Source organism: Neomonachus schauinslandi, chromosome 4, assembly GCF_002201575.2.
Source record: "Neomonachus schauinslandi chromosome 4, ASM220157v2, whole genome shotgun sequence".
Lineage (NCBI taxonomy): Eukaryota > Metazoa > Chordata > Mammalia > Carnivora > Phocidae > Neomonachus > Neomonachus schauinslandi.
The window spans coordinates 150,602,595-150,616,228 of NC_058406.1; the positions used below are offsets into that span (position 1 = coordinate 150,602,595).

Below are 13,634 nucleotides of genomic sequence, written 5' to 3' on the forward strand. Positions count from 1 at the left end.
GAGGAATTCTTAATCTCAGGAAACAAACTGAGGGTTGCTGGAGTGGTGGGGGGTGGGAGGGATGGGGTGGCTGGGTGATAGACATTGGGGAGGGTATGTGCTATGGTGAGTGCTGTGAATTGTGTAAGACTGTTGAATCACAGACCAGCACCTCTGAAATAAATAATACATTATATGTTAAAAAAAAAAAATTGCTTCAGTTGCTGACCCTAAAGGTTACAGAATGCATATTTGACTTATTACAGTCTAACTTAGTACTTTTACCATTTCCTGAACAATCTTACAACAGTTTGACTACATCTACTTTCCACTTTCCTTCGTTTTGTTGGTATTGGTCCTTCTTTTTGCTTGTTTGGTTTGGGTTAGCTTGTTTAGGTTAGCTGGGTTTAGCTTGTTTTCCTCCCATTTCAGGTAGAAGTTTAGGTTATGGATTTTTGGGAGATTTCTTCTATTATAGGCATTTAAACAGCTACAAATGTCTTCAGCTGCATCCCATAAATTTTGATATGTTGTATTTTCATTTTCATTCAGTTCAGATGCTTTCTGATTGTCCTTGATGAATGTGTATTTTTGCATTTGTTGGATGGAGTGGTTTATAGATTTCAGGTTTAATTGGTTGATAGTGTTCAGGTCTTCTATATCTTGGTTGATTTTTCTGTCTACATTATTGTGAGTCTTAAAGTCTCTATGATTGTTGAAATATCTTTTTACTTTTGTCAGTGTTTATGTATTTTGGGGTTCTGTTGCTATGCTCACATGTTTTTATATTTTCTTGCATTAACCCTTCTATTGTTATAAAGTATCTTATGTTATCTTTAATATTTTTTTTCTTAAAGTCTATTTTCTTAATAGTGTACTCCAGTCGTTCTGTGGTTGCTGTTTGCATTATACATATATACTTTTTTCTCAGTACACTAATTGTCTTAAACGTTTGCTTTTTGTTGTGTTTAATCATGCCTAGTACCATCTCTTTGAAAGTTTTACTGGCATGTTGTTGAGCTTTAACTACCTCTTTTCAAATTTCATCTTGTTCATTGTAATTTTTTTTTTTTTAAAGATTTTATTTATTTAATTGACATAGAGAGACAGCGAGAGAGGGAACACAGCAGGGGGAGTGGGAGAGGGAGAAGCAGGCTTCCAACTGAGCAGAGAGCCCGATGCGGGGCTCGATCCCAGGACCCTGAGATCATGACCTGAGCCGAAGGCAGTCGCTTAACCAACTGAGCCACCCAGGCGCCCCTGTAATTTTTTTTTTAATATTTATTTATTTGACGGAGAGAGACACAGCGAGAGAAGGAACACAAGCAGGGGGAGTGGGAGAGGAAGCAGCAGGCTTCCCGCTGAGCAGGGAGCCCGATGTGGGGCTCGATTCAGGACCCTGGGATCCTGACCTGAGCTGAAGGCAGACGCTTAATGACTGAGCCACCCAGGCGCCCCCATTCACTGTAATTTTATCCCATGACTGGGATAAACTATTCATTTTGGAAAACAGTCATATGAAAAACAGGAATGGGGCCACCTGAGTGGCTCAGTCGGGTAAATGTCTCTTTTTTTTTTTTTTTTTTTAAGATTTTATTTATTTGACAGAGAGAGACACAGCGAGAGAGGGAACACAAGCAGGGGGAGTGGGAGAGGGAGAAGCAGGCTCCCCGCAGAGCAGGGAGCCCGATGCGGGGCTCGATCCCAGGACCCCGGGATCATGGCCTGAGCCGAAGGCAGTTGCTCAACCGACTGAGCCACCCAGGCGCCCCAATGTCTGACTCTTGATTTCAGCTCAGGTCATGATCTTGGGGGTCATGAGATTGAGCCATGTGTCGGGCTCTACAGTGGGTGTGGAGCCTGAATAAGATTCGCTCTCTCCCTCGCCCCCTCCCCCTGCCTCCCTCTCAAAAACAAAAACAAAAAGAAAAAAAAAATACAAAACAAAACAGGAGGAAGGAAACACTGCTGGAAATTAATATCATAGAAATGAAAATTCCTTATATGCCTAAAAGAGAATCTGTACCATTTTAAATAGCAAGAAAATGTTGTATTTCAGGTATTGCAGGTGAGAAACAGGGTCACATGACTTCCTTGGAGTCTCATTTACTGCTTTTTAATTAACATATAATTGACATAAAAGTGTAATATTAGGTGTACTACATAACTTGATATTTTTATATATTGCAAAAAGATCAATTATCACAATAAGTCTAGTTAACATCTGTTACCCTGCATAGTTAACAAATATTTTTTTTGGTAATGAGAACTTACAAGATTTACTCTTTGCAACATTCATATATGCAGTTCAGTATCATTAAAGTCATCATGCTGTACATTACATCCGCATGACTTATTTTACAACTGGAAGTTTGTACCTTTTGACCCCTTTCACCCATTTTGCCCACCCTCCACGCCATGCCCCTGGCAACCACCAATCTATTCTCTATATCTATAGAAAAAAATTATTTTAAAAATGTTTTTAAGATTTATTTTCAACCTATTTCTTTTTGAATCTAAATCTCTTGAGAACATGTAGTTTGATCGTTTTTTTTTTTTTTTTTTTAAAGATTTTATTTATTTGACAGAGCGAGATACACAGCGAGAGAGAGAACACAAGCAGGGGGAGTGGGAGAGGGAGAAGCAGGCTCCCCGCGAGCAGGGAGCCCGATGCGGGGCTCGATCACAGGACCCTGGGATCACGACCTGAGCCGAAGGCAGACGCTTAACGACTGAGCCACCCAGGTGCCACCAGTTTGATCGTTTTTAAAATCCCATCTTGGGGTGCCTGGTGGCTCAGTCGGTTAAGCGTCCTACTCTTGATTTGGCTCAGATCATGATCTCAGTTTTTGTGGGATCGAGCCCTGCATTGGGCTCCGTGCTGGGTGTGGAGCCTGCTTGAGATTTTCTCTCTCCCTCTCCCCTTATCCCCACTCTAAAAATAAATAAATAAAATCCAGTCTGACAATCTTTGCCTTTTTTTTTTTTTTTTTTTTTTTAATTTTTTTTTTTTTTAAAAAAACAAAAAAAGGGAGCGGCAGGGAGAGGGAGAAGCAGGCTCTCTGCTGATCAGGGAGCCCGTTGCGGGCTTGATTCCAGAACCCTGGGATCATGACCTGAGCCGAAGGCCGACGCCACCCAGGCGCCCCCAATCTTTGCCTTTTGACTGGAGTATTTAATCCCTCCACATTTAATGTTTTTAATCATATGGTTGGATTTCCATCTACCATTTTCTATTGTCAATGTTTCTTGTGTTCTTTTTTGTTTTTCTCATAATCCTTTACTACTTTTTTACATTAAGCAGATACTTTTTAATGTTTCATTTTAATTCCTTTAATTTTCACATTACTTTTGTTCTTGGTGGTTGCTCAAAGGCTTACAATATACATCCAATTTTTTATAGTCTATTTTAGATTAATGCTAAATTTGTTACATTAAAATACAGAAACTTTCTCCATTATAGCTCCATTACTTCCCCCTTCTTTGTGCCATTGTCATATGTATTGCATCTTTGTGTCCAACAGTACAATTTGATAATTATGTTTTAGGTAATGGCCTTTTAAATCAGGAGAAAAAATATATTGTCCTTTAATGATTATATAATTACATTCATTGGTGCTTTTTTGTGAATTTGAGTTACCGTCTGGTGTTCCTTCCTTTCAGTCTGATGAACTTTTAGTATTTGGTTAACAGTGAATTATCTTGAGTCTTTATTTGGGTGTTCCTTTATTTTGCCTTCATTTTTGAACCCATTTTATAGATAGTAAGTTGTAGCAACTCTGAATTCTGATTTCCTCTATCCAGGGGATGGTTGTTGTTGATGTTGATTTATTTTCGTGACTTGCCTGAACCACATTTGTGGTGTTTCCCCTATAGTGTGTGGCCTCTAATGTTTGTGCTCTCCCCCCCCCGCCCCCCCAACCCGTTCTTTGTGTATTCAGCTCTGGCTTTCTAGGGATTACCCTGGGTCACTATAACTTAGTCATCAGCCATTGATTGGCTAGAGGCTGTTTAAACCATTGAACCAGTAAGTCTTCCACTCTTTACATACACTTTCTTCCACTTCTACACATATATTAGATAATGCTCACAATTCAGGGAGTTTATAAATCTGATCATCCCCCCCCCCCACCTTTTTTTAACTTACTGGGTTTACAAGGTCTCTTGGTTAACCATGAGTGAGTAGATTGTTAGTTCCCTCTCCTCTAAGTAAGCACAACCTGGCAAATGCATATAGCTTTCCAGTCTATCAGGGATATGTGAAATCATAGCAAGGTCGTCTTTGGCTGTTTTGTTCTCTTGATCTCTGGTTAATTTTCTGGCCAGTCTGCTGTGTTGTTGCTTGTACCAACAAATATTGTGACTTGAGGTTAGACTTCCCTTTTGTCTCTGATTTTTCTGTCATTTTTGACAACTTTGTCTAGTTTTGTCATTGCTTTTTGGAAAGAGGATTTGCCAACTTCCTAACTCAGAATTCTTAAAGTCCTGTCCTGTATTTTTATTTTGTAGTAAGAAGCATATAACATAAAATTTACCATTTTGAAGGATACACTAGTGTTAACTATATGCACATTGTTATTGAATAGAACTGTAGAACTTCTTCATCTTTCAAAAATTAAAACTCTATAACCATTTAACAACAACTTCCTTTTTCCTTCTCCCCCCACCACCAGTGCCTGGCAACCACCATTTTACTTTGTTTCTAAGAATTTGACTACTTTAGATACCTTATATATGTAGAATCATACAATGTTTGTCTTTTTGTGACTGGTTTATTTCACTTAGCATCATGTCCTTAACGTGTTTGTTCATGTTGTAGCACAAGACAGAATTTCCTCTTTTTAGAAGACTGGATATATTTGATTGTGTATACCACATCTTCTTTATCCATTTCTTTCAATGGACATTTAGGCTGCTTCCACCTCTTGACTATTGTGAATAATGCTGCGGTGAACATGGTTGTGCAAATATCTTTTTGAGATCCTGTTTTCAGTTCTTTTTGGTATATACTCAGAACTGATTTCATATGGTGATTTTTTTTTTTTTTAAAGATTTTATTTGTCAGAGAGAGAGAGAGCCGCGTGCGTGTGCGCACACAAGCACACGCGGGGGGGGGGGGGGGGGGGGGGGGGGAGGAGCAGGCTCCCTGCTGAGTAAGGACCCGGGACCCGGGACCCGGGACCCTGGGATCAGGACCTGAGCTGAAGGCAGACGTTTAACCGTCTGAGCCACTCAGGTGTGCCTTATACGGTGATTCTATTGATGTTTTGAGGAACGTCCATAATGCTTTCTTTAGTGGCTGCATCATTTTACATTTTCACCAACAGCACACAAGGGTTCCAATTTCTCCACAAAGCTGCCAGCCCTTGTTACCTTTTGTGTGATAGTGGCCATTCCATTAGCATTGTGGTCATTGTGGTTTTGATTTGCATTTCCTTGATTAGTGATGTTAAACATCTTTTCATATACTTGCTGGCAATTTGTATTCTTTTGAGAAATGTCTATTCAGTGATTTATCCACTTTTAAATTGGATTACTTTTTGTTGTTTATTTTAGATTTTAACCCCTTTTCAGATAAATGGTTTGCAAATATTTTTTCCCATTACATAGGTTGCCTTTTCACTCTTTTGAATGTTTTCTTTGCTGCATGAAGGTTTTTAGGTTTGTCTATGCTTGCTTTTGTTACTTGTTAAATTTAGTTTTAAAGTATGCCTGTTTTCTGTTAGAATATTTTGTTATAGCCTACCTAGAGTTAGGTTTTTGAGAGCTATTTAACCCCCTTCTTAAATTCCTTGTTACTAATATTCTTTGTGCAGTCATAGATGTTCTGGTATTAGGAATGCCTTTTTCACAATGTATTTCTGAATAGTTAGAAGTGAATAAAGTATTTTAAGGTTGTACAGTGTATCTTGAAGTAAAAGGAATGAAAATTGCTTTTATAGTTACATTCAGGATGGTCTGTCTACTATAACAACATTTGTGTTTTGTCTTTTCCAAGGCATAAATGTATTTTCGTTTTTCACAACTCTGAGGAAATGGAAATGATCTTGCTTATAGTCAGATGATTAGTAAATGTTGAACTTCAAGTAGATTTCAATATGGGCGATATGGTTCAAAATTCCATGTTCAAATATAGAATGCTGCCTCTTGGGTTATTGTTTAGGTAGTAGTAAAGTTGATTAGAAGCATTCTGATAATACCGAGGTCATGAGTTTGATTCACGTGCTTTTAACTTCTTCCTGCGAAAATCCAATTTGTACCCATGCAACTTTGGTAGGCATTTCACAAATGTTTCTTTGTTACACAAGTCAGGAAGTGGTAGAGATGGCAATATCATGGGCTCATTGTCCAAATAGATGTATAACCAATGGAAAGGTATTAAATGCTCATAATGGAAGTATAGATGCAGTATAGCTGTGTGAAGAGCAAGTGTTCTGGCATGATATTTTCCAGTTTTGAGTACTGGTTTTCTAAGATGTGTCATTTTGGGAAATGACCTTTCCGTGCCTCAGATTTTTCATTTGTAAATTGAATAGAATAATAGTATTTACATTTCGGGGCTCTTATAAGGATTAAATAATTGTATGCAGGTAAAGTGCCTGGTACATAGTAAGTGCTCAGTAAACATTGTTTTTGTTATAGATGCTAATGAAAATATAATCTGTGCCAATTGATTTATACTTCAAATTAATCTTTCAAATTACTAATGGCAAATACTTAAAATGTGACACTCCATTAGAATAATATAGTAGAAATAGATTTTAAATATTCTGTCCTTGCAGGAGAAAAACTTGTGAAGACATACACGAGGCCCACACATTTGTAAGCATAGTTAGCATTTTTATAACAATTGTTCTTAGAGGAAGATAATATTCTAAGCACTTTATATAAATTCATTTAATCCTCAATGATACTATTGTTATCCAGATTTTACAGATAGACTGAGACACATACATTAAACAAGTTGTCCAGTGGTTTGCCATATTGCCGATATTTAGCTATATTGCCGATATTTAGCTATATTGCTATGTTGCTAACCTAAGTAGGTGGGCAGTTGTTGGATCAATAAGTTTAATGTATATTAACTTTCACAAATAGATAACTTAAAATGTGAAGTATAATCTACATGCAATTTTTTCCTTTGTTGATTTGTAACAAAAATTTTGTCTGTCAGTGAAACAAGTTACCAATATAAAGTGACCATGGTGACATTTATGTTTTCATTTCTTTCTTTCTAATAATAATGGAAATCAGTCAGAAAACATTTAAATTTTATGACCAGAGATTATCCAGGTACAATCTTTAATTAGGTAAAGCTCAATACTTTTTTTATTTTTCAAGGTTGGTAAATTTTTATTTTGTTGGGTCACTCTCCTGTCTCTTAACTCTGCTCTCCCCCATACCCTTTTAACTTGCCTTACAATCCTGTTCTGTTAGTTTAAAACACATTTTAAATACATGTTTTGAATGGAGATTTTAAACAATATGCCATTCAGTTATCTCAGTGCTGCTGTCTACTATGATTATTACAACCACTATCATATATGAACCTTTGTTATGTACCACATATTTTGTATTATATTCATTCAACAGAAGAAGAAATGGAGGCCTAGGCAGGTTGACTAGCTTATTAAAAGTAACTTGTACAATAAGTTTTTGTGGTGTATCATTACCTATAGTTTAACAATTTATTTGCTACTTTTTGAGGAACAGTAGTTCTTAAAATATTTTTGTTTTAGAAATTTCATTTCTCTTTTCGGAAAGTAATTTGGATGTTATGAAAAAATTAAGCACTTACCAACTTTTAATATTTTGTTTTAAGGAATTGAAATTACCATTCACTTTTTTAAGTGGACATATTCATGAATTGAGGATCCATGTACCATGGACAAAACTGGGTTCAGAACCAGTGGTAATTACCATCAATACAATGGAATGCATTTTGAAACTTAAAGATGGAATACAGGTAAGAAGTTATTGAACCTAGTTGTTTATATAAACCTATTTTAATAGTTATTGATGTTATTTCTTTAACTTTTGGGATATGTCACCTTTTACACAAAGTTTACATACACTTAACTATTTCTCACATGCCTATTAAAGTACCGTAATTGCAAAACGGTATTCTTATATTTGGATGAAACATTCTAATGGTTATTTTCATACTAATTTTACTTGATCTAATCATAGCCATCATAGTGATCATGTTGATGGCTTATTATCTGTGTCTACTAGAAGTAGGACCTGACTGTGTCCCAATTTTCAGGTGAAGGTTTTTGAATTTTTGCAAATGACCTGTATGATTTTTTAATATTTACATGACATTTTTAAATGAGATGAAAATTTCTCATTTTTTGAAATGAAAATATATTGAATTTACTTTCATATCAAATTTTAAGGTTTTATTTTAATTCGAGGTAACATATGGTATTATAGTAATCTCAGGTGTAGGATATAGTAATTTAACACTTCTAAACCGGGTACTCATCACAAGTGCACTCCTTAATCCCCATCACCTATTTCACCCATCCCCACACCCACCTCCCCTCTGGTAACCATCAGTTTGTTCTCTATAGTTAAGAATTTGTTTCTTGGTTTGCCTCCTTTTTTCCTCTCTGCTAGTTTGAATGGATAAAGAAGCTGTGGTGTATATATACACAATGGAATATTACTCAGCCATAAAAAAAGAATGAAATCTTGCCATTTCCAATGACGTGGATAGAGCTAGAGAGTATTATGCTAAGCAAAATAAGTCAGAGAAAGACAAATACCATACGATTTCACTCATATGTGGAGTTTAAGAAACCTATCAAATTCCATTGTGTTTTTGAAGTTTTGGCATCAGAAGCTGATTTTTTTTTTTTTTTCCGACTTAACCTTTTCTCTGACCATCTTACATTTCTCTTTAGTGTTTTTTTTTTTTTTTTTTAAAGTTGTAATACTGATTTTTTTTTTTTTTAAAGGAGTTTCTAGCAAAAATTAATCTAGGAAGCAAATAGGTCTGAGCAATATATCATAAATTTTTCCATTTTCATCTTATAGAAAAGTAGTGTCTCTTTCATTTTTATTATGTTTTCCTTAGCCCATATTTAACTTGCAGTTTAAAAAATGCTTTCTAGAACCAAATGAGTTGATGAGTATTAATAATTTAAATTTAACAATTTAATAACTTATTAAAACGTTAAGGCAATTTTAGCGTGTCCTAAATATAACTTCAGTTGGTGAAATTAAGATTATTTATGTGTTAAAATAATTTCCTTTTTTAAGAAGATACATTGTCATGTCAACCCACTGGGCTCATCTTTTTTTTTCCTTTTATGAAATCTTTGATTCTAAACCTATATTATCTAATTTAACTGATGTAGTTTCTGGAAGTAAGTAGACCAATGCTATATTTCTATGAGAATTTATTTTGTAAACATAAAATACGTGGGAGATAGATTTAGAAATCTGTGAGATAGTTCTATTACAACAGAGTTTTATTTTACATTTACTTTAGGTAATACTTAAATGGTCTTAATCATCATCTGTTCCTGGAATTTAATTTTTTTTTTTTAAAGTCTGGACTTGGTTATACCACCCATGGAGTGCTCCATATTAAAAGAGGAAAAAAAAAATCCAGACACTAAGTATTTTTTCAATGGGAAGGTGGAAGTTTCAAGGCCAGATGTCCCATAAGAAACACATTTTAAAAGAGGCAAATTACAACTAATTATAGAGGCTGCAGAAAAAGATTTGTAACACATGACTTAGTGGAACCTAGAACTAATATTTGATATTGGACCATGCAGATGGCTACTGCAGGAATGATCAGGTTTCCTGCTTGCATGGTATTTGAGACTTGAATTTTGTGGTGTGTACAGCAAAAGGTCAAGTGTCATGAATGTAAACTACTCTCAAAACAAGTATTTTTTGCAGATGTTTAAAATTTTGAGGTAGAAAAGATTTTTGAAAATTGCAGTTGACATTTGGACAAATTATTCAGCAGTGTCCATCCCTGGAGAGTAATACTTAGGTTAATGATTGGAATTAATTTTTCAGTCAGACATTATAGATGAAACACATTTTTAAACAGTTTATTTTCCTATTTTAAGCTTTGATTAGTGTAGTAGGAAATTAAGTTAAAAAGTTACACATGTATTAGTAAAACTGAATAAGCCCATATTTAATTAAAATTATTTCAAATTATTACATTGTAGAATCAACATGAAGAAAATACTTATTTCATAAATTAGTGTGGGATGGTTGGTTAAAGGAAGGGATTGTTTAGAGTTATAGATATGAATCTGTTAAAAATACTACTGTTGATATTTGACAGTGTAATAAATACAACTTAAAAAGTTAGAAATTTGAGGTCTAATTCAGAAAAGGTTATTACAAAAATATAATATTGCTAAATGCCTTGATAAGAAGGCATGTCTGGTTTGTAAAGTTCAATTTAATTCTACCAACATTGTTGATTTCCTGCTCTTCAGTGCACTGAACACCATTGCCAAGATATTTATATAATCTTATAAGGAGACTTAGATTTATGATGATTGAGGGTGACTCTAGTGATAATAATTACAATATACGGCCTTAGCATGTCTCTGTAACTAGTTTTTTTTTTTTTTTAAAGACTTATTTATTTTAGCGAGTTCATGTGCATGAGCTCTGGGGGGAGAGGGAGAGGGAGAGGGAGAGAATCTCAAGCAGACTCCCTGCTGAGTGTGGATATCCATTTTTCCACCCTGAGATCATGACCTGAGCTGAAACCAAGAGTATGTAGCTCAACCAACCAAGCCACTCAGGTGCCTCTGTAATTAGATTTATGGAGCTTTTTTCCGATGAGAAGGTGACCCAAGTTGTTGTGTTGGGTCAAATAAAGGCCACCTTGATGTTCAGACTGAATTATTTTTAATACATTGATATTTCACTCAGAAAATACTTAACTGTTAGCTGTTTACTCTGGGACACCTGTCTGCCATCATACCCACCTTTAGATCCTTCAGATTTTACTTCTGAGGTTTTTTGTTTGTTTGTTTTTGTTTTTTGGTTTTTTTTGTTTTTTTGACTTAAATTACAAAATTTGATTCATGACACATCATCAGTGGTCCAGGTCTGACTTATTTATTTAAATAGTTCACTCTAATAAATACATGTGGATCCAGCACATAGCTCAGTAACTTACATTTAACTGTATGCTCCTCTCCTTTTGCATATTCTTGCTTTTCAACCTTTATGGGCCTCATCTGTAAAATAGGGCAAGACTTGATACATAGTTCTTATTCTATGGTTGTATATGCTTTCTTTGCTCATTGTATTAATAAGTCTTGCAAAAAATCTTCAACCTAGAGTAGTAGTAAATTTGTTTTTAAAGAACTATTTATTTGGGCCTTTGTATCACCTAGAAAGTTTAAAAAACAACAAAAACAACCCCCCCCCCCAAAAAAAAACCCTATGAAATCTTTTGACTTGTTAAATGTGACTGTTTGCAAGGCTATTTATAGAATACTCACTGTTCATAACCCAAAAATCTTTTGGGTTTTCATAAACCAAAACTTTAAAATTATCAGTAAAAACTGGGGATAAACAGCTTTTGGTTAACGTATGTATGTACTTTTAATCCCTGGTTAGTGCTTGGAGTTACAGGACAATTTTGCTGTCCTTTCTCCTTGCATGTTTTTTGGTGCTGTAGAAATCCATTATTTGTTTAGGTGGTCTTGAAGAGGGAAGTATCCTATCTTGTCCTTGAAGCTTGAGCACCATGCTGGAGGAAGTTTTGGTAAGGCTATTAACAATATTTATATGGACTTTTTAAAAAAACACTTTAATTCTCTTAAATGAGGTGGGATTAATTTGAATGACTACTACGTTAGTAGTCATTTGAATGTGTCGTCCTCCCCCACCCCCCACTCCTGCCAAAATTCATATATTGAAATTCTCCCCAAAGATGATGGTATTAGGAGGTAGGATCTTTGGGAGATGCTTAAGTCATGAGCCCTCATAAATGGGATTAGTGCCTTATAAAAGAGGCTCCAGAGAGATGCCTGTCTCTTTTGCCATGTGAGGACACAGTGAAAAGGTACCAGCTGTGAACCGGGAAGAGGGCCCTCAAACCAGACCATGTTGGCACCTTGATCTTGGACTTTCCAGCCTCCAGAACTGTGAGAAGAAATCTCTGTTGCTGTTATAAGCTACCAAGCTATCCAGTCTGTGGTATTTTTTATAGCAGCCCAAATGGACTAAGACAACTACTTTTTCAGAAATTTAACAGGGTTCAGAAACGCTGACTTAGGCTGTGGAATTTATTATATTGATTTCCTCACTTGCACTGCTGCAGGTTAATGATGGTGGTTATGATAATAGCAGATAATGTAGTCTAGATTCTCTCTGTAGCTTCTTTATATAAAGTGAGAAAGAGTTCCCTATAAATTATGGGTAGTGTCTTTACTCTCACAAGGGAACCCCTTTTATATTGTGAAGGAGATGGATCCTCTGGTACATCTTCCTGTGTAATAGTTTAGAAAAACTACATAAGTTAATAAGATGAATTATAATAACTTCATATCAGTTTGATCTAGTAAAGACTTTTTTTTTTAAAGAGTTTGACAGCGAGAGAGAGCAGGAACACAAGTAGGGGGAGTGGGAGAGAGCGAAGCAGACTCCTGCTGAGCAGGGAGCCTGATGCGGGGCTTGATCCCAGGACCCTGAGATCATGACCTGAGCCGAAGGCAGACGCTTAACAACTGAGCCACCCAGGTGCCCCTAGTAAAGAATTTTTTAAGTGGAGTACGTAGCTAAATAATTTCCAGTCTTTGGCTATATCTGTTTCCTACAAACTTCAGACCTTGGGTTTGAATTCTTGTTTCTGGTGTTGTAACTGGAATGGTGAAATAAGACTGGGAAGTGGGGCATTGACCTTTTGTGTAAAGAAGGTGAATGGAGGATTCAGCAGAGGAGAATCTAGAAGTCTTTGACTGTGACTCCTACGTTATCTGCCCTGGTGGCAGGCCACATGAAAGAGTGGAGAAACTGTATAATTCAAAAGCAAGTAATATGTAGAGGAGGGATAGTAGTAGTAGTAAATGTCCCTTCACATTCTCAGTTGAGAGAAGAATAAGCCAGCCAAATCACCATTTCTTTAAGATACACATAAAATTATGTGTTTTGCTCAAGAAATTTTAAATACGTGAATCTGATCCTGAATTTACTTGCACTTAATTAGAGGTATACCAAATTCTTCAGTTAAGTGAGGTATTCAGTTTAGTCAGGTGCAGCAAGCATTAAGGTGATTCCTATTCTCTTCCATATATCTTGAATCTTCTAAAATTAATACCTGAAATTATATTCTAAGTCTGTTTTGAGATGTAGTAGAGAAAGAGATACTTTTGAGTTTCACTCGGGGTGGAATCCTTTATGTATTTATATATTTTGGTTATTGGTTGTTGCTTTCACTTTTAGTCCCATTTTATGGAGATGTAATTGACAAATTAAAATGCATTTATTTAAAGTGTACAATGTGGTGATGTAAGTATACATGTGAAGGGATTCACACCATCAAGTTAATACTTCCTTTACCTCACAGTTAACTTTTTTCTTTTTTTTAACCTTTTTAATTTTTTTTTGATGAGAATACTTAAGATCTACTCTTAGCAAATTTCAAGTATACAATA

General features: G+C 35.6%; 1 protein-coding gene across 2 annotated transcripts in view; it reads left to right on the plus strand.

Annotated features, from left to right (window-relative positions):
- Positions 1-13,634, plus strand: part of VPS13B (vacuolar protein sorting 13 homolog B) — a 762,353-nt gene that overhangs the window by 9,489 nt on the left and 739,230 nt on the right. For both annotated transcript variants that reach the window (XM_021688693.1, XM_021688692.1), the window contains one exon: positions 7,802-7,945. In XM_021688693.1, the coding sequence (XP_021544368.1) occupies positions 7,802-7,945 (144 nt within the window). The remainder of the gene's footprint in view (positions 1-7,801; positions 7,946-13,634) is intronic.